The 25,619-nt window shown below is 46.8% G+C and overlaps 1 protein-coding gene across 1 annotated transcript in view; it reads right to left on the reverse strand.

The window, feature by feature from the left end:
* LOC138287842 (phytanoyl-CoA dioxygenase, peroxisomal-like) overlaps positions 1-25,619 on the reverse strand; it is a 256,379-nt gene that overhangs the window by 159,892 nt on the left and 70,868 nt on the right. The window contains exon 5 of the mRNA XM_069228748.1: positions 18,264-18,345. Coding sequence (XP_069084849.1) covers positions 18,264-18,345 — 82 coding nt within the window. The remainder of the gene's footprint in view (positions 1-18,263; positions 18,346-25,619) is intronic.

The raw sequence follows: 25,619 nt of genomic DNA on the forward strand, positions 1-25,619 counted from the left end.
TCACTCACTGTTGGGCAGTCTACCATTGTGAATGCCATCCAGGGTGTAGAAAGGGAGTTGCAACACGGTAATGCATTCCTGGAGGGCATTCATTCTGGTCAGGCTGCCCTTCAGCGAACCCTGCAATCTCTGGCCTCAGCACTGATGGCAGCCATTGTCCCAGAGTCTAGCCTCCCCCCTCCAACCTCCTCCACCCAGACCTAATACCCTGTACCCCAGCCCATCCCAAGCACACCATCAGACCAGCATGCACACACCTCAACACACAAAAGTAGCTCAGGCAAACATAGACACCACACATCCCACAGGCACTCACACAAGCATCACACACATACAGACACAGCAACATCCACTGCCTCCACTGTGTCCCCCTCCTCATCGTCCCCCTCCTCATCGTCTCCCTCCCAGTGTCGTCTACACTCTCAACTGCATGCACTACATCTGCAGGCACTAGGACTCGCTCCAGAACACCCAGCACCACACCCGCTCACCTGCACTCACCACCCCCACTACCATTTACACGTCCCGTGTCCTCTCCCAGTGTGTCTGTGACGCCCCCTCCCAAAGTACACAAACGCGGGCACCCACACACCCAACATCCATCCACCTCACGACAGCCTCCAGTACCTGCACCAACACCCAAAACACCTAAAGTGACACCTCCTACAACCACCTCCTCTTCCACCTCTCCCAGACCCCCTCCAGCTACCCATCCCAGTGTTCGTCAGAAACTGTCCCTCTGAAAAGTTGACCTTTTTGCCCCCAGCCCCACCCCTCCAATTCATCAGTCCTGTCGTAGCGCCTCAGCCAAAAAGCCTCCAGTACCAGTGGTGCGTGTTCAAGGTGTGTGGAGTGCACCGGCCACCAGGGCAGGCAGTGTGACACGGAGCCAAGGCACTGCCAGTCAACCCCCTGTAAAGGCTCTGAAGTTGGAAAGTGGCCGACGGGACCGTGTGAAGACTCCTGGAGGCAAAACAACTCACAGGGGTCCCAGGGGGATTGCAGAGTCAGCTGTGACTCCTCCAAAAGGTGGGGAAGGGCCAAAAGAAGTCTGCACACCCTGGTGTGAGCATCACGGCGGAGAAGGGCGGCATCCTTCCCGGTGGTCGGGACGCCACCACTAGCACCGTCGTCACTGGTCAGGAGACCAACGCCAGAGTCATTGCCCAGGAGAGCCCAAGTATCGTCACTGGTCAGGAGACCACCGCCCGAGCCAGTGCCCTGGAGTGCCCAAGTATTCTCACTGGTCAGGAGACCACCGCCAGAGTCTTTGCCCAGGAGGGCCCAAGTATCGTCACTGGTCAGGAGACCACCGCAGGAGTCACTGCCCAGGAGGGCCCAAGTATCGTCACTGGTCAGGAGACCACCGCCAGAGTCATTGCCCAGGAGGGCCCCGGCAGCCACAGCCCCGCTGGCCAATGAGGGACCGCATGCCACACACCAATGCTCAGTCCAGAGAACGTCATGCCACACACCAATGCCCAGTCCAGAGACCGCCATGGCAAAGCACCGCAGAACAGTCCAGAGACCGCCATGGCAAAGCACCGCTGAACAGTCCAGAGACCGCCATGGCAAAGCACCGCTGAACAGTCCAGAGACCGCCATGGCAAAGCACCGCTGAACAGTCCAGATACCGCCATGGCAAAGCACCGCTGAACAGTCCAGACACCACCATGGCAAAGCACCGCTGAACAGTCCAGACACCACCATGGCAAAGCACCGCTGAACAGTCCAGACACCACCATGGCAAAGCACCACTGAACAGTCCATACACCGCCATGGCAAAGCATCGCTGAATAGGGCATGCACCGCTGAACAGGGCAAGCACCGCTGAAAAAGGAAAAGACCGCCACATCAAGCATCGTTATCCCATGTGCAGCTGGGACAGTGACGGGACAGGAACTGTCCCAGCTGGGGGGGACTAATCCAGTCTAGACACCAGTCCCCCTCCAGAACCAGTGGAGAGATCCATCCACGTTGTCAGTCCTTCACAGGATGAAGCACTCTGGGCACCAGTCCCCCTCCAGAACCAGTGGAGGCTGTTAGCTACTTGAGAGACTGTGGCTTTGCACTCCCCAGGATGGTCCAGTGGGCAAACCACCCACTGTATAGAGTTGAGAGACTGTGGCTTTGCACTCCCCAGGATGGTCCAGTGTGCAATCCACCCACTGGAGAGACTTGTGAGACTGTGGCTTTGCACTCCCCAGGATGTAACAGTGGGCAACCCACCCACTGTATAGACTTGAGAGACTGTGGCTTTGCACTCCCCAGGATGGTCCAGTGGGCAAGCCACCCACTGGAGAGACTTGTGAGACTGTGGCTTTGCACTCCCCAGGATGTAACAGTGGGCAACCCACCCACTGTATAGACTTGGGAGACTGTGGCTTTGCACTCCCCAGGATGGTCCAGTGGGCAAGCCACCCACTGTATAGACTTGTGAGACTGTGGCTTTGCACTCCCCAGGATGTAACAGTGGGCAACCCACCCACTGTATAGACTTGAGAGACTGTGGCTTTGCACTCCCCAGGATGGTCCAGTGGGCAAGCCACCCACTGTAGAGACTTGTGAGACTGTGGCTTTGCACTCCGCAGGATGGTACAGTGGGCAACCCACCCACTGTATAGACTTGTAAGACTGTGGCTTTGCACTCCCCAGGATGTAACAGTGGGCAACCCACCCACTGTATAGACTTGAGAGACTGTGGCTTTGCACTCCCCAGGATGGTCCAGTGGGCAAACCACCCACTGTATAGAGTTGAGAGACTGTGGCTTTGCACTCCCCAGGATGGTCCAGTGTGCAATCCACCCACTGGAGAGACTTGTGAGACTGTGGCTTTGCACTCCCCAGGATGGTACAGTGGGCAACCCACCCACTGTATAGACTTGTGAGACTGTGGCTTTGCACTCCCCATCAATGGGCATGGAGCCCCGTGGTGGATGTGGCGTGTTGCTGTAATCCGGCTGAGGTGCCCCCCCCCTTCCCTTCCCCCTGAGGTGCCTGTTGTATTTCTCTCTGATGCCCCGGCAGTGTTCTCTCCGTTTGTGGACAGGTATCTTGTGTGGGCCTCGCCCATGCATTTTTGGACTAGTGGTGCACGGACATTGATATGTGCATATCTGCACTACTTATCGTAATGTATATACATTTGAATGATTTTATATATATCTGTATATATTTGAAACATGTATATTGATACATTACCATGTTTGAACTGATTTCGTTTTGTCTTTGCATTCTTCCGGGGGGGTTGTGGGTTGTTACTGTGATGTTTGTAAATGCATTGGTGTGTGTGTTGTAATATGTGAGGGTGGGGGTGTTGCGTGTGTGTCCCTCTGACTTTTGCCTCCCCCCTCCCCTATGTCGTAGGTGTAGTACTCACCGTTGTCTTCGCCGGCGTTGGTCTTCGTAGATGAGTAGGAATACAAGGGTCGGTAGGATTTGTAATTCCGGCTCCATGGGGTCCTCCTTCCTCGTGGGATATGTTGAGGTGAGCTTTTTCCCATTGCAGAAACTGTTTCCGCCGTGTTTTTATCCACGGTGAATCCGCCCCGGAAAAGGTGGCGGATTGGCGGGTTGTGATACTATGGGCGGTACATTGTCTTCCTCCTGTCTGTTGGCGGTGACCGCCGCGCTGCTTGTCTGTACCACCGTGGCGGGCGGTGTGTTAAAGTGGCTGTCTTTGTTGGCAGTTTCCGCCAGGGTCATGATTCCCTTTTTTTGTCCGCCGGCCTGTTTGCGGTATTACCGCACCTTTAACACCGTCCGCCAGGGTTGTAATGACCCCCATAGTCATTAAAGTAACCATAATGCACACTGCTGAATTAAGAATCATATCAGTGGGTGTGGCCATGATGTTGCGGTGAACAGTTGCTTTTCCTGAGTACCCACGCTATGGACCACCTCCAGGCCCTGCAGTGCCTCCTCAAGTGGGAACCTTACCCCCTCCAAACACCGGTACTGCGACCTGAGGAGCTGCCGAACACAGATGTTGTGGAGAAACCCAACAGACACCGTGCCTTTGGCTTGAAGGGGGCTGGGAGGTGCTCGAGACAACAGCAGTAGTAATGTAAAATGGCAGATGTGACCTGCTACGCTGCTGGAAGACCTGGAGATCCAACACCTGGGGACAGGAATATGACCCAGTCACAGGCTTGAACTGGTATGGGCAGAGGGGTGGGCAGGGACGAGCAGCCAACCCTGATGGGCCCTGGAGGTGGTGAGTGGCTCCCGCAGGAAAATGAGAGGTTGCTGACTGGTGTGAATCTTGAAAAGGAGTCTTCATCAAATAACCCTTTTTTGAAAAATTGGGACACCATGACTAATGCCATTGGTGGCTGATATGATGCTTGCCTGGCTATGTAGTAGCCCCGAAGATTGCTTGGTGTTCACACATTGACTACCTCTTTGCTGGCTCTCACCTTGTAGACAAGTGAGAAGATTGCCGCAAAACTCTTGGGCATCCCCCAACTGCTGTGCGTCCTTGGTTTGGGGTGGAAGCCCTCTCTCTGAATGCCACCTTTTTAAAGCCCCTCACTGATGCGAGGGATATAATACAACAACTGATTGTAATATTATACACTGGTGGTGTCCCTACTCTGTTGCATGGCTTCGACTTTGAGGCTTCTTGTGGATGGGTCTTGGGGCAGACACTCATGTGATGCCTGTAAAAAATTGGGTTGTTGTTTGACTGGGGTGCAAACCCTGGTCAAGCAGCAACCACAAATCGTTAAGATAAGAAGCAAGCAAACCCCAAATTAACCTGTGCTAAACCACCCTGGTAGCTTGGCACAGAGCAGTCAGGCTTTATTTTGAGGCAGTGTGTAAAGTATTTGTGCAAAATTTAAAACAGTAACACCATGAAAACACACCACAAAAGAAGCCCACAATGGAGTTAGAAAACTAGAGGGTATTTTAATAAAGACCAAAACAACAAAAATCCAATTAGCAGAATCGGAGAATTAGATTTTGAAGTTTTAAGTAAAAATAGCACCATAAAGCACAAAACGATACTGGGGATATATGGTTGCACGGACAGGGATTAAGTCACAAGTTCAGGCTGGCTGTAATTGAGCGTGGGCAAACTGCAGGGACCCAGTCAGTCACACTGAACAAAGTACCTAAAATTCTGGTTGCCAAGCGTTGCATGGATCCACGCTGAAGATGTGTTGCACAGCCGAAGCGATGCGTTGGTTCCAAGATGTGGCAAGGGTGTGATGTGAGGTCCAGTTGCGTCAAGGATCCAACTGACTGGGCTTGTGATGCAAAGGCCTGTGTCGGGGACCCATCGAGGTAATGTGCCTGTTCCGATAAGCGGTGAAGATGTGGAGCGTTCAGCATCGGCGTTGAGACTGCTGTCAACGACAGCTGCAAGGAACTGCTGTGGAGAAGCATCATGCAGTGGCAATTCAGAAGGTGATGCATCAAACCCAAGTTGAGGGATGTACGGGCGGTGCAAGTCTTTTGCAACGGATCCAATGCACACAGAAGTAACGATGCGTCTGTTCTGCTCATAGAGCACTGCTCAGCTGAGGAGATGCATTGGCCGTTCACCGCTTAACAGAAAAGATGCATCAGTTTCTCTGTCAAGCACCTTAGGATCACTTCCAAGGGTCCAATACTGGGTTGGCACCACTTGGCAGGGTAGACTTACAGATAGCAGAGTCCAGCGGCAGGAGCAGGGTGGTTAGAAGTCTTTTATGTCTAAGACTTCAGATTGGAAGGCCAATCAACTAGTCCTTGAAGTCACCCTGGGTTCAACAGAGATGCAGGTCCAGTCCTCGCCCAGGCAGCAGGCAGCAGGCAGCAGGCAGCTGAGAACAGCAGGCAGCACAGCAAAGCAGGAGGGTAGAACAGCGCAGTCCGGAAGAGTGGTAGTCCTTCACCAGCACAGAAGTCCTTCTTCCTGGCACAGTATCTACAGGTCTAGAACTGTACTAAAGTGGTTGTGTCAGAGGTCCAGTATTTATACCTTGGTTTCTGAAAGGTGGAAGAAACTTATAGACAGTGTCTTGTTCTGGCTACAAACTGGCTGGAGTGACAATACAGACACATTAGGCTCTTTCAGTGTGGACACGACACAGCCTATTCAGGTGTAAGTGAGGCTATAGCCAGCTCCTCCCACCAAACCGCCCCAATTGGCCCATCAAGTCACACCTAAGCTTCCATTGTGTGAGGAACACTAGGGGAAATATTCAAAGCCCATTGTCAACTACACCCAGTCAAGTGACAAGAGACAGGCTGAAGTGACCAAATGGCTAAGGCAAGAAAATACCAAATTTCTAAAAGTGGAATTTTCAGATTTGTAATTTTAAATCCAACTTCACCATTAGGATTTTAAATTGTGAATTCAGAGACACCAAACGTGAAGGAATCATCTCTCCCCATTGGAAGTTACACTTATGAGATGTAATAAAGTAACTGCAATGCTATCCTATGGGAGAGATAGGCCTTGCAGTAGTGAAAAACAATTTTTACTACCAGGACATGTAAACCTAAAGGTTTGGGCCTGGCAAAATGTTTATTTTGCCAGGTCAAAATGGTTTAAAACTGCACAGACAGGCTGTGTGTGGGCAGTGCTGAGGCATGGTTAAAAGGCTACTTAAGTGGGTGGCACAATCAGTGCTGCAGGTCCACTAGTAGCATTTCATCTACAGGTCCTGGGCACATGTAGTGCACTCCACTAGGGACTGGTAAGTAAATGCCAATTGGGGATAAGTCACAATTACCATGTTTTGAGGAGAGACCACGTGCAATTGTTAGAGTCTATAATACCAGGCAGATCGGGGTCAGAAAAATGGAGGAGGCAGGCTGATAGACTTGTCAGCCTTAGGTGGTCTTCCCCAACTAACAGTGCCTAGGTGGCACTCCCTATACCTTTCAAAAAACAAATCTAAAATAGAATGTTTTTTCACATGAGCAATACACCCACACAGAGGCAGCTCAGGAGTTGCTCCCCTGCATCCTAGTGCAAAGGTTCAACTCCCCACCCCCACTTATGGGATGTAATTCACTAAAGCATACCTCCTGACCTCCCTATGTACTTTTAAGACAAGGCAGAAGGATACAATGAAATCTGATCTTGCCACATGGCTTTAAGCCCTGACATAGTAAAAGAAATTTAGTGCAAAGATATTCTGTAGACCATCAAAGATTCCTTTGAAACCACAGTGCCACATATGGATTCAGAGATGGAGAGCTTACAACACACCGCTAAAGCAACAAAGTCCACACAGAACGATATGTGCAGAGTGAATGCCTGGAGAACACGTCCAGGTGTGAAACCATCTGTGTTAGGGGTCTAGAAGATGGGATAGATGGCCCAGATTTGAATGCCTGTGTGACGGTCCACCATGGTGAGGTGAAATGCAAAAGATTCCATTGTGGTGGCAGATGAGAAGTGGCGGACCAGGGGGAACTGGGATATAATTGTGAAAACTCATAGCTTTAAAGCTAAAGAACACGCTATGTGAGTGGTGAGATATACTCCCACAGTTTTGTTTCAGAACTTTCAATGCCAGCTATTCAGTGATGCATCCCGAGAGACACTCCAGATATAGACTCAAGTTTCACCCCATCACCAACAAATTGCAGAAGGAAAAGATTAGGTACAACTGGTCTTTTGCCTGTGGCCTAGCTTTTAAGTATGCTAACAAAATTAGACACCTCGCTGAAAGAGGAGGCAGCAAAGGTCCTGGGTCTCATAGGAGCTATGCCTCAGGTGAGTCCCTATATTTAATAAGTAGGAAATATTTACTTAGGTTTTAAATGCCTTGGCAGTGAAAAATCTCAAGTAATTTTTCACTGTGGCAAGGCTAACTCTCCCACAGAACAACACGGGATTCTATCATAACACCTTATAATGCAAAACGTCAGTTTGGAAATAGCTAGAACAGTGATCCAAGGACTCAAATAATAGTAATTTTAATTCCAATCTAATTGTCGAGTACAATTTTAAATCTTGAATTTTAAGAATGTTACTCTCAGAAACTTGACATTTCCATACCTAAAGCCTCTAATAGCCTTTTCAGAGTTAATCCCTAACGTTCGCTGTGCATTCTACTGGCATCCTGCAAGGAGGTGTGAATGGCTCTCAGGAAAGGGAACAAAAGGGCCTTGTGGCTAGGAGGAGGTGTGACCTCCTCCTGACGGGATAGCTTGGGAGATGTGGCCACTGTTGGACCGGACATCCCTGTTGTGGTGTCCCCCCACCATTGGCCTTCTATCCTCCTGTTTTTGCTGAATTAATTTTAGGTGGCTTTAGGATTCTGAGCACTTAACAACTACTAGCCAGTGCTAACATACGTGTTCTTTCTCCTTCATAATTGGTAACACTGGTTTACACCCAACTGGCACATTTAATTTACATAAACGTTTCTAGTAAAGTGGTACTACAGGTTTGTAGAATAAATGCAACTGGTGGGCCTGCAGAATGTATTGTGCTACTCACTTAAGTAGCCTTGTAAACATGTCTCAGGCTGATATGGTAGCTTGTGTGTACAGTTTTAAACGCTCATTTAGATCCGGCAAAATAAACACTTTGGGCAGGCCCTAAGCCTCATTTTATATAAAAGTCACCCGCAGGAGGGCTCTAAACAGCCCATAAGCAGGGTGCAGTTTATTTAAAAAGTTGGACATGTACTTTTAATATTACAGGTCTTAGTAGTGGAAAACTCTTAAATGTGTTTCTTGCTACTGCAAAGCCTACCTCTCCCATAGGATAACATTAGGTTAACTTATTACATTTAACTTTCAATTGGAAACAGAAAGGAATATCAGATTTGGTGACTAAAGAATTGTAATTTTAAACACTTTCACAAGTCTTAAAATGCCACTTTTATAAAGTTGGCATTTTCTTGTCCTACTCATTTGGTGCCTGCAGCCTGTATCCTGGGTCACATAACAAGGAGTAGCTGGCAGTTGGTCTTTGTGTATTGCTCTCAAACAGTGAGACAAAGGGGAAATAGGTGCTGGCAGGATGGGCCATCTCTAAAGTGCCTCCCCCTGCACACTCACAAAGGATTTGACACTAGACTTTTGCACCCCCCCAAGCTGGTGCCAGGGCAGGAAAGCAGGAAATCCCAAGCACCTCTAGTGGTGGAACTCTCCTGGACCTTTTCCTACTTCAATGCTGGCGCCAGGTATGATATAGTGGACCTTCAAACCCAATTGTTCAGTACACCTCTGGACATGTGGATACTATAGAAAAAGGACTACTGTTTCACCCTGCTGCCTGAAGGACTGCTGTCCTGTTGCCTGCTGCCCTGCTTGCTGATAAGGAAGACTGGACCTGCATCCTTTATCCCAGGCTGAAGTGACTTAAGGGTCAGCTGACTGACCTCCTATTCTGAGCTACGGGGACATAACACGCTTATAGGCCTCTCAACTGCTTAGCTAACCTGCTGCCTGGACTGGACTAGAGTGAGATTCCTATCCCCAGGAGGTGCCCCTCCGCTCCTGGGCCCTTGGTGTGGCATTGGTTGATCTCCCTCTTCAGTAAAGGGAAAAATCCTGATGTTTTTGGCTTTTCGCGACCAAGAATGGGCCTGTTTATGCCACAATCTTGCTGACTGTGCCGCCTGGCAACAAAAAGTTCAGGTGAACCCACTTCTCTTCCTCACAGCAGCCGCCAGTGGCACCCAGCAATGCGCATCTCCAGCAACAACTGTCCACGAAGCTTGGCAGGACTGTCGCACTACAGCAACAACCATTTGCGGTGCCTGGTCTTCTCTCCACGCTACACTGATGACCATCTGCAACACTCTCCTCTTTGTGGCCCTCTCTACTGCGAACATAACTATTTAAGCAGGACTTTTGAAGGTAATTCACCTGGTCCCTGTACCCAGCCCACACTCCATCGAAGTCAGCCATCACTTGTGACTTTCATCTGGCATCGCACATCCAGATTACAGTGAGTGGTGCTTTATGCTTTCAGGCACTATTATTACCTTAAATCTTTAAATTAGCACATCTACGGTTCTACTGACTGGATGCTTGTCGTTTTGGTTTAAATTTTACTCTGTAGAGATACTTTACACATTGCCGCAAGTTAGCTTGCCTATTTTGTACCATGGTACCAGAGGGGTGGAGCACAGGTTAATTTGGGGTTTGCTTGTGTATCGCCTGTGGTTGCTGCTTGAACAGGGTTTCACCCCCTTTTCAACAGTAACCCAAATTTCAACACCAACCAACTGCACAAGCTTCATAGGGGCATCTCCTGTCACAAGCAGATGCAACGGAGACCTAGGCATACCCCTGCCATGTCCAAGTAGCCACAGTGGCATCAATCCCAGTGGAAGGAAAACCTATTTGAGAACTGGTTTGTGGTTTGCAGGGAGGAGTGTTCTCATTTCCCCAGATACACCTCTGGGGCGTTCCCAGAGCTCCAACTAGGGGAAGAAAAGTTCCATGTTGATTTTGGCAGAACAGGGCACTGTGGGATTAGGTCCATTCTGTTTAACGCCAGAGCCCCCAGGAACTGATGTCAAAGTGGGTAGGTTTGCCCCGGGGACCTTTTACCCTATTGGTTAGGGTACCTTCTTCAGACCACTGCTGGAACTGAGAAGACAATGGAAGGATTGCACCTGTGAACTGTTTGGTTTCAGAAAACGGGCTGTACCTAGTGTAACCTGTGAAGAAAATCCCAAGGGCCAGACCTGCTCCCACCTGAACCCAGGACATAAGAGTGGACTTGACGTGCTAGTTAGCTATTCTCCACTTAAGCTACAAGGACAGCTGCAAGGAGACCCCCCCTTCCTGAATAGTCCAATTGACCAGTTTCAACTGGACCCGCTCTAGACCCTGCTGGTGTTTCCCTTTGAGTGAGTCCGAAACCCCCAAATGGTGTCCCTAACATTCATGTGTCCTTGGATAAGTGTTAGAGTACTCTTCCTGCCTATCCCTAAAACCTGGGACTCTGGAATGTTTTCAAGGATTTTTGCATGGAGAACAGGCAGAAGACTTGGACAAACCTGTCAAGTCAATACGAAGTAGATGCATTGCCTCTGGACGAAAGATTCAGGTTGCTCCTGCTCTGAGCTTTTTCGGAGCAGCATATCTGTTTCAACAGGATGTCTTGGAGATGACATCTGGCCTTGTGGAGCCCTGCTGGGCCACAGGTTGCAGGCTCGTCCCACTGGAGGACTCAGCACTCCAAAAAAGTGACCAAGTCTTCTTGAGATAGACATCTTCATCAGGTGAAGGAGCCAGAAGTATCTGTCTGGCGAGAAAATTTGCCGGAGCATGAATTTTTAATTTCTCCACCTGAGAGCTTTCCTGACAAAAGTCAAAGGCTTCACTGGGACTTCGAACGACTGCTATCAATCCCATCACTGTCACAGTCTTCTGTTTTGCTCTACTGAGGATGTTCAATTTGCATTTACGAGAGTCAGAAGATAAAATTCTGACCAGGATCAACTTGGTTTCAGTATCCGACTCACGCTCCATTGTGGTCAGTCTTAACTCGTGCTTATGTACTGGTCAAGCGCAACCAAATGACCGCAACTGGCCCTTAACATTTTTGGGTGCTATTTTTAACTAAGACGTCTAAAAAACATATCATGATATGTTCTCTATTTTTTACCCGTTTTGATACTGATAACAGCTTTACAAATTTCTCCCAAGTTAAGCTTGTTTGCTCTTTGCTACAGCTACCAAGGGTTCCGCTCAGATTTAAATTATTGAGACATAACAGGCCCTTGTACATAATTCTGATATTACTTGGTGAAGACGCACATCCCTCCAACTAATAATCCACTTTCTCACCGAGATCATCTGATAACTGTGTACTGTGCATTCAGGGTTTGGCTATATCGGGCGGAACATCAGACAGCACGCTACTCCCAGCATACTGAGTAAACAGATTTGGGCATATGGATGCCTGGATGCCAAGATTATACCAATCACTTCAGGAGGAAGGTCGAAGGCTGTCAAGTGTCACAGGTCAATCTCCACACATGGAGGTTTAAGTTGTGAAGGCTGGAGTGGAAGACTTTACCCTGCCACAGCAGTAGGTGATCCTCCTGAAGGGGGAGCCGATCGGAGAACAAATGCTTATGGTCAGATGCTCGGAGTACTCTCCTCATCCAGTCCAGAGCCACTAGGATGACTTGGGCCAGGTCTGACTTGATGTTTTTCAGTGCTCTGGGCAGGGAAGGGAAGGGAAGGGAAGGGAAGGGAGGGTTGCCTCCCCCCCCCTCAAATGTTGATGGAAGGCGTGCCCAGGGGAGGACCGCCTCGCAAACTCTGAAGTGTAAAGGTCTGGACACTGCGCTTCTCTGCTGTTGCAAATAGATCGAGCTAGGATTTGTCCCATAGATGTCCCTGTGCCAACTCTTGAGTGGATTGTGCAGGGTTAAAGACCTCAATCGGGAGAGTAATATTCACTTCTTGTATCGGCAGAACAAGGTCAATTGTCTCAGCTGCCCTACGGATTACTGCGACTCTTCAGTAGCCAAAGTGAGATTAGGAGAGGAGATGCTAAGGTCTGGGGAGGTGTTCAAACCACTGGCATCCTGGAGTTTATCAAAAATATTGCCCTTATCATATAAGTTAATATTGTTGTCATCATCTTCAAAAGTGCCCAATTCATAATAGGGCATAATCTAGTTCAGAGTGGGCATAGGGTCTAGGCCTGGGCAACAAGCGTGGGTCCCTGAATCCAACAATACAATCAGCTCCCATTCCAGCATCTGTGACATCAGGATGGGTGTTGATATGCATGCCGGTGAAGTTAGTGCAATACTCGAAAAAGAGAGAACCCTGTAACCCTAACCTGACCTGGGTAATACAATAGACATAAACACAAATGGTCAGCAGGTAGGGACAAATATAACCATTATTTTAAGAGACCAGTGCTCAACCCTGATTTCATGGGTCAATTTATTTCCCTTATTTATTTAAATCATTTTAATAAAAGGTCAGCAATGGCTCATCAGTGAACATTCTCTAACATAGATATATACATAACATCAATATATACATCACATCACAAACATTTATGACAAAAAAAACAAATCTGAATATTGGCAGTGTGCCAAAGGAGGGTTATGCCCAACATCATTCCTTTACATTGTGGTCACTGTTACAAGATTGTAGTTGTAATCCACTAAAAATGCAATGATTGAAGGTCTTAGTTGCACCCAGCTGTCAAATACCTATATATTTATTTTCAAAGGTATTATGTAGTGCATATTAAATTTCTTATTAGAGTTAATGGACTTAGAAGCCCTCAATCTCAAAACTCTACTCACTATGTATCTATAGAGAACGGATACCCGACAACCGGCCGACCCCTATTTGATATTACATTTCACTCCTACATCTTGGGAGGGAAGCATATGTCTTATATGTCTATGCGTACCTCACACCTCACCAGGTGTACTAAACACAATACTCGAAAAAGAGGGAACCCTGTAACCCTAGTCGATTTAATTTACAGCTTCTTGTTACTGTCATCTGTAACCGAAGTCTGTCGCCCGAGCCCACTGAGAAAGCGGGGACTGCCTATTCGATGAGTTGGTAAGTTTTACACCGTAAACCAATTATTTAGCTAAAGTCCCAGTTCCACCATAACAATAGGTGGACCACTCATACGCTCTACCTAACAACACTGTACCCTCATTTAGATATTATTGAGCTGAGCTACTGATGTTTGGTTCTCTTATTATTATAAGCTTTTATTAAAGACAATTTTAAAAAGAAAATCATGTCAGAGAGAGACAGCATGTGTAACATGGTCAGTAGGGGCACCCTCAAATTTAAAACACTACTTTCTGCCTGATGAATAGCAATTACCAAGAGACGTGAATGTACAGATTTCCACACTGGTGTGATACCACTCGTGCCAAACACTTAACTTGTGGGAACTAATAAGAGCAAAGAAGTGCATTACCCACAATGCATTTGGGTAGACCTGTGTCGATATGAAGGCAGTGTGCTCTCACCAGGTGTGGGAGCACACCGTCATTGTTAATTTCAAAGCAACCTTTGATTCAAAATGATTACTGTGACTGGCCCCTGTGAAAGAGCATCGACCCAGTAATTATTCATAGCCACATGACCGTGGATAGTGGGACTATTGTGCAGGTGTGTGTTGGTTCCACACTCAACAGATTTTAGTTTCACTATTGATGATCTGTCTGAGAGCATTAGTGTATGTGAAGCACATGTGGCCCTGATAGTAAGTACTTTGAGGAAGATGCAGTACAGCTAGCTGATACAGAGATCTATTTAAATAACTACAGACTATGTAACATTATGTGATAAGAAGACACTAGTACTATGAGATTATGGTAATGGAATTGGTTATAATATAGACAAGCAGTTGCAAATTTATGATATATAAAGAGTACAGTATTTCCCAGAACGTTATCAGCAAGCTCCAATGGAGGAAAAGTAAGACTATTACTTCTCTTTGCAATTACTACACAAAACATTTATGCAGAAAGGTGGTGTGAGGTTTCTAATTGAGTCCACAAATCAAAGTCGGTCCAGCTGCCTCTAATGAAGCCAAAGGGTGGTCAAGGCTGAGAATGAATCCAATAAGCACCAGGGATCTTTTTTTTTTTTTTTTTTTTTTTTTTAAGAGTTGGGGAGCGACCCCTCAAGGCGCCAGGGATAAAAAACTTTTTTTTTTGGTTTGTTTTTTTAGGGGTGGGGAGTGACCCCTTAGGCAAGGGTCGCTTCCCTGGGGGGCAAATTGTATTTAGACCATTTCTGCGGCGGACGATTTTTGTTAGGCCAATCTGCCCCCAAGGGGGGCAGAAAGCCCACCAGGGAAGTTTTTTTTCCTCCAAAATAAGAGGGTGGGAGTATGGCCATATCCCCACCCCAAATAAATGGGTCCAAAGTTGTTCTGCCCACCAGTGGGCAGATGGGGCAATTACCCCTGATCCACACCCCGTGGGGGGGAGGGGGCCTGCAGAAAGTCTACTAGATGCCAGGGCATTTAAAAGAAACAAAAAATATTGGGGTGGTGGCTACAAACCAGTATGGGCCTGGTTATGCCCCAACTGAAAGGGGTAACAGTCTTTCAGCTCTCTCCCGCACTCTAAAACATCTTATCTCACAGCAAGCAAGAAGACATTTGATTATTTTGGGTTTTGGTTTTAAATTTTGGGCCATGAGAGCTTGGCTAACTCTCAAAATCGTCCCACTTGGAATGGTGAGGGCTGCACCTTATGGACTTTGGGATGCTGCCATGTAGAAAAATCCACAAGATCTAGACATATGAAAACTAAACATCTGGGTGATTTCAGGGTGGTGTGTTTCACATGCACCCCACACCATTTTTGTAGCCACAATGCCCTGCAAACCTCCAACTTTGCTGGAAATCACACATTTTTCCCACGTTTTTGTGATGGAACCTTCCGGAATCTGCAGGAATCCACAAAATTCCTACCACCCAGCATTGTCTCATCTATACCGCTAAGAATTCTGCTGCACTTGTCAGCCTAAAAATGTGTTTTTGCAAACTGCCCTTTTGAAACCCCTTTGGTTCCCCCTCAATATCGACATGTTTTTGGCTCTTCCCCTTCACAAGCACTTGGCCCAACATACACAAATGAGTTATCATTTTTACCGTGAGATTAAGGGGAGCGTTGGGTGGTATGAAATTTGTCCCAGTGCAGTGATCCCACACAGAAATGTGGGAAATTGTGATTTTTCAGCAAAATTTGAGGTCTGCTGAGGATTCTGGGTAAGAAAACATTGGGGGATCCACGCAAGTCACACCTCCCTGGACTCCCTCGGGTGTCTAGTTTTCAGAAATGTCTGGGTTTGGTAAGTTTCCATAAATGGCTGCTGAGCCCAGGACCAAAAACGCAGGTGTCCCCCGCAAAAACAGGTAGCTTTGTATTTGATCATTTTGATGTGTCCAGATACTGTTTTGGGGCATTTCCTTTCACGGGCAGTAGGCCTACCCACAAAAGTGAGGTAACATTTTTCTCAGGAGACTTGGGGGAACGCTGGGTGGAAGGAAATGTGTGCTTCCTCTCTGATTCCAGAACTTTCTGTCATCGAAATGAGAGGAAAAAGTTTTTTGAGCCAAATTTTGAGGTTTGCAAAGGATTCTGGGTAACAGAACCTGGTCAGAGCCCCACAAGTCACCCCATCTTGGATTCCCCTAGGTGTCTAGTTTTCAAAACTGCGCAGGTTTGCTAGGTTTCCCTTGGTGCCGGCTGAGCTAGAGGCCAAAATCCACAGCTAGGCACTTTGCAAAAAAAACAGCTCTGTTTTCTTTGTGAAAATGTGATGTGTCCACGTTGTGTTTTGGGGCATTTCCTGTTGCGGGCGCTAGGACTACCCACGCAAGTGAGGTACCATTTTTAATCGGGAGACTTGGGGGAACACAGAATAGCAAAACAAGTGTTATTGCTCCTCGTCTTTCTCTACAATTTTTCCTTCCAAATGTAAGACAGTGAGTAAAAAAGACATCTATTTGAGAAATGCCCTTTAATTCACATGCTAGTATGGGCACCCCGGAATTTAGAGATGTGCAAATAACCACTGCTTCTCAACACCTCATTTTGTGGCCATTGTGGAAATACAAAGGTTTTCTTGATACCTATTTTTGACTTTTTATATTTCAGCAAATGAATGCAAGGTGCAGCCCATATATTGGCTCTGGGTACCTAGGGTTCTTGATGAACCTACAAGCCCTATATATCCCTGCAACCAGAAGAGTCCATCTGACGTAATGGTATGTTGCTTTCAAAAATTTGACATCGCAGGAAAAAGTTAGAGAGTAAAATGTGGAGAAAAATGCCTGTTTTTTTCACCTCAATTTCAATATTTCTTTATTTCAGCTGCTATTTTCTGTAGGAAACACTTGTAGGATCTACACAAATGACCCCATGCTGAATTCAGAATTTTGTCTACGTTTCAGAAATGTTAAGCTGTCTGCGATCCAGCATTGGTTTCTCACCCATTTCTGTCACTAACTGGAAGGAGGCTGAAAGCACCAAAAAATAGTAAAAATGGGGTATGTCCCAGTAAAATGTCAAAATGGTGTTGAATTTTTTTTTTTTTTTTTAAATTCAACTCTGCCTGTTCCTGAAAGCTGTGGAAGATGGTGATTTTACCACCGCAAACCCTTTGTTGATGCAGTTTTCAGGGAAATAAAAACACCTGAGCCTTCTTCTGCAGCCCTTTTCCCCATTTTTTGAAAAAATAAAAATAAATTTTTGCTAATTTCTTGGTCTCCTTTAGGGGAACCCACAAAGTCTGGGTACCTCTAGAATCCCTAGGATGTTGGAGGAAAAGGGCGCAAATTTGGCATAGGTAGCTTATGTGACCTAAATTTATGAGGGCCTAAGCGCAAACTGCCCCAAATAGCCAAAAAAAAGGCTTGGCACAGGAGGGGAATAGGCCTGGCAGCAAAGGGGTAAAAAACTCTGTTTTTATTGTTTTACAGAAATAACAACAACAATTTAGGCGAAGACGTGATGAGGCCAGGGAAGGGCAAAGGAAAATAGAGCCCCACATCTCATAAGGGCCAAAGATCAGGATGCATTCTTGGGAGAGTTTGCATGCACAATATACACAGTGCAGTCCAGTTAATGTAGACACAGCAATAATTGTATATCATTACACAGACATTATTTACCAACTCTTCTCTTTAGCTCTACTCATCATCCTTGGGGATATGAACCTCAAGCCAAAGAATCACAAACAAAACAGACTCTTCTCACAACTCCTTTCTGATAACTCTCTTAAAAACATAAGCAACTCTTGTACTCACTCTCATGGCAAACCTGTGGACTTACACTCATTTTCAAGTCACTGAATCACTCATAGGCCTTCTTAGATTCTTGCTCTCCAGATCTTACCATATCTTTATCCAGGTAACCCGGGGGAGACCTTGCTAACCACCCCACCTACTAACTAACAATACTAACACTCTCATTGCTAAATACAAAATTAAGTTTCCTATCTCTACATACCTCAATGAAGTTGGCAAAGACCTTATTATGCTGCATAATTGTTAGTCTTCTGAAGACTGAAATAATACCCTGTTGGGGGCTTAGGACGAACCCTCTCACCCCCTTCTCCATCCTTGAATATCCCCACACATTCAATCATTTTAGAACAATAAATAAAACAGAGAAAGACTCCAAACGGAGAGTACCTTTGAGTAAATCAAACGTGCATTTTAGTAGTCATACTGGATTTAATTAAATACTTTACATATAAGATCATACTTTCACGTGGTAAATACACATTTAGCCAATTTCTGAATATACCTTGACTATTCTCATGCTTTTTACCTGGATCTGGAGGCTTGTTTATCAGCATAGTATGCATGGCCATGATGTTTGGTCCGGTGAAACATTGCACATATTTTAAAATCTACAGAGAATAAGAAATACATTAAATTAAGTTTACACTGATTTGTTTTTACATTGTACCGATCATTATTCAGTGTCGTTTTTGATAGCGAGGCACAGAAAGCAGATACTTATCGATGCCGTGGGTGCCCCAGGTTGAAGACTAATATGCTCTGAGAAGCATCATTCTACACAAAGGCTAGAGAAGGCACTTGAGCGCAGATCCACCACAAACTTTCTGAAAATGCAGTCAGAGAATCCACATTCTCAGTCTGCTTTAACTCTACAAAAGTAGGAACCAATGACCCACTTGTTGCTCCAGTTACACATCCTCTTCGACTCCTAATATGAAGTACCTGGAAGCCAACCTGCCTACAGGGAGAGGGAAGGAGTCTGCCAACTGTGCAGAAGCTGGATCTCTCTAGGAAATGCCAGCAGCAGCCAAACCCAGTGCTGTGGTTTTACCAAGCCCAGGAAGTCTGGGGAGAGGAATATGAAAGCCTCAGGAGTGTGGCCACTGTCTCTCCTAGAGTGCAGTGCCATGTGGGAATCGCAGATAAACAACTGACCTCAGAATCATGCAAAAAAATAAATACTTTCACGGCTGTGCCCAAAGGGTGGACTCCACCACTGAGAACCAAGACTTGTACCCTTAGAGGACATTGCCACCAGAAACAATATTTGCACATGTGTTCTGGTCATCTCCATCAGGGAGTGTTCCCAGGGCAATTGCCACTGCCACATCTGAGAAGTGCTGCTGACAACTCGGCCACGTGGTGGCCTACCTGTTATCCATCGACAAGTGACCTAAAAGTAGGTCTGTCTACCGAGGGCCCTACTTGCATCCAGTGCCTGCTGAAGGACTTATCTTGCTGCGGTCTGCCTGAAATGAAAGGCTGCATCTGCCTTTAGCACACTTCCTATCAGAAGTGGGAGAGATAAGAGAGACATTGTTATTTTTCTACTGGCAGCTAAAAGAGATATGCATGTAGTGCAACTGTGTTTAAAAGGGGACTGAGCGTGCTTGCAATTAAATTGAGACATCTGCACCTAAGCACAGTGCTTTTCTGCCGTAACAAGGGACCTTCCTAGAAATACAAGAGTAGGAACACCTGGGAAGAAAGTGTGGACGCTAGGGCAGTAGCCAAAGCACAGTAACACAATCATCAGTATTAAGTTTATTTCTGCTATTATCTGTTTAGTATCCCATTTTAAGTAAGTATATTAAAGTACTTTTCCTATGTGAATAAAGAACTGGATTGGACAATCAATTATTGTGTTAATGGGTGGTTGTTGAGCCCTAAAATTGTGCACCACCACAGTACCTCCCTGAGAAGCTTGTAACTCCTCGCCATCGCTACCACGATTTTCAGAGCCATAGTAAGTTGGACCAATGCACATTAGAAGGAAACCACCCTGGCCTGAAGGCTAAGACACAGCATCTCTGCTTGCCACGAGATAGGGTCTGAAAATAAGCATGGAGCACAACTGATGAGAGAAAGGATAACATAAGTGAGCAGCAAAGGAACTTCGTTATGAGTCCAGAGACATCGGTATGAGAAATATCATGTACATATAAGTGTGGCATGTGCATAGCGCAAACGTAGCCGAAAGGTAGCAGAGTTCTTAACAGGTTCATAGGCAAAGATATACTCAATTAATAATTGGAGGTGGAGAGGGCCATTAAGGTGCTGCGATGGCATGTCTTCGGTACTCTCCTAAAACAGAGCAGGGCTGGGGTGGTCTGCATGGATACAGGGATATTGTTTTGAATCCTCAGCATGTAGACAGAGGCCTGTTGCCCTGCATTTTGATTTTGATTTTTTTTTGCACTTCAACATCTTCAATCTGGTGGAGTCCTGGTACCGGGTGTACAGAGGGAAAACAGTGGAGGTGATTGTAACAAAGGGACAGGAACAAGATTTCAGAAGCATACTGGTCTTCGGAACTTCTTCACGTCCCGTCAGCAGTAGCTTGGGAGAGAATGACTCAGGCCTCCTCCAAGACCATAGGCAGCAACTGCACAACTGAGTCCGAGAGTGAGTGGAACCATCAGCCCAAAAGGCACACAGTGTTCACTGATCACATTGCCGGGCAGGCAGAAGAAAACATATTTCCTAAGGTATCTAGCTTCTTGGATTCTCTGTCCGGCGGAGTGGAGGGAATGCGCCAGGATTTACCAAGGTCTTCGGGTGTGGTAAGGAAGTTGGGGTGCCTGAGGGCGGGGCAATGGAGGTGGCTAATTGTCCTATTCACAGGAGCCCCTGTACTGGGCTTAGATAAGGCCCTGAGTAGAATGTCGGTGAGGGTTTCATTAAAAAGGGAGAAGCGGTTCGGAAGGGGTTACTCCCAGGTCAAGTATCTCAGTCAAGACATTCGTTTTGACAGCCACAGAGGGAAGCTGCAGGACCAGCACCTCAGCCACGCTCCTCAAAACCATTACAAATGAGGCTCCCTCCTACGAGACCAAGCCAGTATCTGAGGAAGTGTACAGTTCACTAGCATCAGCCAAATCCTCAGACCAGATGTCCTCATTGGGGTCTAGTGGCTGGCATTTATAAGGGTCCAATGGCCCCTCCCAGTTTTCACAAGTCCTAGCCCATGGAAGCAGGGCTCAGGCTCCAGTATGGATGGAATGCCTCCAGTTGGCACCAGAGTCGGATGACACCCATCCGGCTCCATGTCAGAGTCAGGGATAAAAAGGGGGGGTGGGAGGGGGGTTCAGTCGGTAATCGCTGGCAGCACCAGGGATGCCAGCAGTGGGGCCAGTGCGCAGGATGGGGGGGGGGGGTAGGGGGAGAAGGTCAAGGTGGATTCACTGGCATCAGTGAGGATCCTTCCATGTATCCACAGGCCCGACTGACGCCCAGAGCTAACAAGCAGGCGGAAATCCTGCAGAGGCCCCTCCCAATCATGTGGATCCTGAGGGTGTGCCAGCGGGGATGGGCGGTCCAAATACAAGGTGTACAGCCTTATGAACTCATGGACCTGGGCGAGGGTCGCTCAGCTCCGAGAGACTTGGGAAGTTGCGGAGACAGCCCAGGCAAAGGCTCAACCGCAGAGCAAGGCCTTGACTGCTGATATTCCTTCATATCGTTGGATGTCTTCGACGGACAGAGCAAAGTTGAAAACCTACAACAGAATGACCACGGCACACAGGATGGTAAAATCACAGTTCGAATTAAGGACAAGTGTCCCTGGTGTTCAGGTTCCGGACGTGGGTAACAAATCTGAAGAGTCCTCAGTTGGTGATGCAAGTGTCTTTATTTGTATGCGAGTATTAGAGATTTGATTGGCTGGCAGTAGGTAAAAGAAGATCCCCGTTACTGATTCAGTAACGGGCAACAGAGATTACTGGTCCCAAACCGAGGCTTATCAAGGCCTACCTTGCTTACCTTCGTTTACTGGATCGTCTTTTACCTGCTGCCAGCCAATCAAATCTCTACTACTCGCGCACAATACCATCGATTCTACCCACTACTCACTTTCCTGGCCAATTGGCCCAGCCTTGATAAAGTCACTTGTGTGACGAAACACATGTTGGCTGTTCTTGGAAGACTACGTAAATCTGTGGCAAATTGGGCCTACAAATAAAGACACTTGCATCACCAACTGAGGACTCTTCAGATTTGTTACCCACGTCCGGAACCTGAACACCAGGGACACTGGTCCTTAATTCGAACTGTGATTTTACCATCCTGTGTGTCTTGGTCATTCTGTTGTTATTACTATTGTGTACCTGTTACGCATATTTGTGCCTATTAAGGTAGTTAGGCACCCGACCCATCGAGCACCAATGTTCAATTTTCACTGACTCTTTCTATTACTTGTGTTGTTACTCCACGGAAGTGCGGCTGCTCTCACCCTTACTACCTTTCTAAAGTTGAAAACCTCTTTGATTTGTTTTTCTTTTTTTGTGGGACCTACCTAAACGTCTGGTGTGTGACGCCTGTGGGAAATTCTAAGATAAGGAATCTGCGGCCAGAGGTCTCAATTAACTTGTTCATGATCTACAACAACCGTAACTTAAAGGCTACTTTATTAAGGTCTCCTTTAATAAGCTCCTTCCCTGCTTCTCGTATCAGAAAGGTGGTGGGATTTAATTGGTCATGAATGTATTTTGCATCAACAAGTCATGTTTATCTAAAATAGCTTTTCAATTGAGAACACTACACAGAATATTTAATTTTCTTCCTTCTGACCATAAGACCATGGTAGCCAATGCATTTACACCTCCAGATCGACTACTACAATGTAGTCTCTATCAGACTGCCAGCAAAAATCTTAGGCCGACTTCTACATTCTGAAAATGTGGCCTCACTCTTAGTCTTTGAACTGAGAAATTATAACTTTTTGAAGAAAGGTTAGACCATTGCACTGACACCGCTAAATCAAAGAGTCATCTTTAAAACACTGTTTGGTCCAAAGGACTGCCTTCTTATCAGTTTCTAAGTGAGTTAAATAGAGACCAAATTGCAAACTTCACTGTGAGAATAACCATCTACTCATATTTCTTCAGGAAAGCCAGATGGAGCGGGCTTCCCTTTCTTGAAGGTGGAAACTTAAAGTTTAGAAAAGGTTTCAAAACATGACTGTTTGATCTATTTAAAACGTAGTTGCTTTGTACACTTCATGTCTCAGGAAGATCTTTAAAACTATAATCAACCTGTGCTTTCTAAGTGTCCAAGTAGACAGAATATTAACAGCTTCGGTGCTCATGACGGAATGGTTCCGTCATGAGCACCCGTGACCGTGTGCTGAGGATGGAAACAATCCGTCCTCGTGCCCACCCATGGAGGAAGTGATGGTGCTCCCCCCTTGAGCAGCCCTCTGTCACCCCTCCCCTCACCCCAACAGACGATGGCAGCAAAAGCTGTAACCCACAAGCCCCCCCCCAAGCGATTTGATGACATCAGCGTGCTTGTGACGCGCCAAGGTCATCAGATGGAGCCAAGAGCACAATGGAAGCTACTTGCTTCCAGTGCGTCCAGGGAGGGGACAATGTTTTTTTTTTTGTTGTTTTAAAAAAAAATCTGTTTTATTAATTTCAACACACATTGTTGACTACAGTTACAAAACTGGGTTGTTATACACCACATTCCAAGAAGAAGATGTTCATTGACTCAGGCACAGAGTCTACCACCTGACACCAAGCAGAACAGAAGCGCAATACCAAGGCTTTACATTACAGTACCCTACATAACCCCCATTGTAGTGCCTGTGCTACACCAATTACATACCCCCTCTAGCAATCCTATTACCATGGCACAATTCTAGTCATTAGCTTTGCCCGTGTGCATCCCTGTCACCCAATCTAAAGCCTGGACAGCTAATTGAATTGTTTTTCCTTACAATATTCCCTGAGGATATATATTTGGACAATTAGTCTTGTCACTATCGCACCCCACTGCAGGTCTACCCAAACCGAACCGGCCTTCACTGAACGTTATCAAAGTTCGCTCAATTGTAATACAAAGCCACTTGTTGTTCATTTGTCGCCAGTCCGATTTAGGGGAACATAAAAGGCTGTAAAACATTTTAGTATTCTGTTTGACATTAATCACGGCGGGCTATTGTCGTTTTAGCTTCCAGTTTAGCCACCAAAGCTTCCCAGGTATCATAGCCTGTAAGTGCTTGACCCCTATCCCGTAGGGAACACAGTGCACGTGTTTCCAAGCGTGCCCATTTTAGTGTCATGATGCGCCAGCTGGACAGCTCTGGTGGTCGAGATGCCTTCCATCCTATAGCAATAAATCGTTTGTACATGATGAACGCTAGATCGGCAACTTATGGATGTGTATATGTTGCTTAGCTCTAGGGCGTATTCCCAAGAGACAGGATTCTGGGTTAGGCGTAAATGTATAATCTGTTATGTCTGTAATGTCTGCTACTATGTTCTGCCAGACTCTATGCAATGGATTACAGTCCCACACCATATGGTAAAAGCGGGCTGTGGGGAGCCTGCAACGGGGACATGCCAGGTTTGATGCAGGGTACATGCGTTGAATAGGGCTTGGGGACAGATACGTCTGGTGGACAAAGTTAAATTGTGTATAGCAAAACCTAGGATTCCGAGATACTCTCTGCACCTGCTGGAGGGCCTCGGTCCACAACTTGGAGGTTACAGGGTTGGGAACGGCGGAATTCCATCTGTGGAGTGCTACCTCAAGTTGTGTGTCATCCACACTAATCAATGCTCTATATAAGTTAGTGATGACTTTTTTTTGAACCACTGTCTGATAACAGTATATGTAAGGCAGGGGAAGTCCCAGGTTCCTGATCCCCCTGAGCCCATGTGGTTTTAATCAGATGACATATAACGTGTATGTAATAAAATGTCCCGGCCCCAACAACACAAGGTCCATAATAGCCTCGAAGGGCATCAAGATACCATCATCAAAACGGTCCCCCACTGTCTCTATGCCTTCCTCCACCCATGGAGTAGTGGAGTGAGATCTGAATAATTGTGTGCCTCCTGGTATTTGGCCTAACGGGATGTGGGGCGAATATGGGGGGGTTGGATTTTCCATCCTGTACATATCTCCGCCAGCTGGTGCGCGCTGCCGTCAATAAAGGGTTGTCTCTAATATGTTTCAGAGTATGTTCAGATAGCCATGTGTAAAGGGAGATATTTCCCAGTTGCATCCGTACCCATGCCTCAAGTGACTCAGGCCTTCTCAACCAATGTAACAGCCACTGTAATTGTGCTGCCGCATAGTGGTATTCAGAGTTCGGGGCACCCAACCCACCCCTCCGCAGCGGGCGTTGCTGAGTAGTGACTGCGACTCTGTGTCTGTCCCGTCCCCAGATGAGCCCCAGCAGTAGACTGTTGAGTTTGCGAGAGAAACTCTTGGGGACACTTATGGACAATGCTGCAAAATAATATAGCAGCCTTGGGAGAATCAACATATTCGCTATTGTCACCCTGCCCAAGGGGAAGAGAGGCAGCGAGCACCAAAATTGAAGCAAACTTTTCATAGAGCGAAGCGTGCGTCCCAGGTTACCATCCCTCAGATCATCAACCTATGGTATATTTGTATGCCCAGGTATTTGAAGGTATCTAAGCACCATTTCAATCGACTCAGAGGGAGTGCCTCCCCCCACGGCTGTAGGAAGTTCAACCAGGGGAAGCAAGCAGGATTTGGACCACTTGACCCGTAGGCCTGATATTGCTCCATAGCCATCCAATAATGACATCACTTCGGGCAGCGTGTCCCCCCCCCCCCCCCCCCATTTTCCAGCTAAATCAGTGCGTCATCCACATAGAGCGATATAATATGATATGTCCCCATCCTG

The sequence above is a fragment of the Pleurodeles waltl genome, chromosome 4_1 (assembly GCF_031143425.1).
Source record: "Pleurodeles waltl isolate 20211129_DDA chromosome 4_1, aPleWal1.hap1.20221129, whole genome shotgun sequence".
Lineage (NCBI taxonomy): Eukaryota > Metazoa > Chordata > Amphibia > Caudata > Salamandridae > Pleurodeles > Pleurodeles waltl.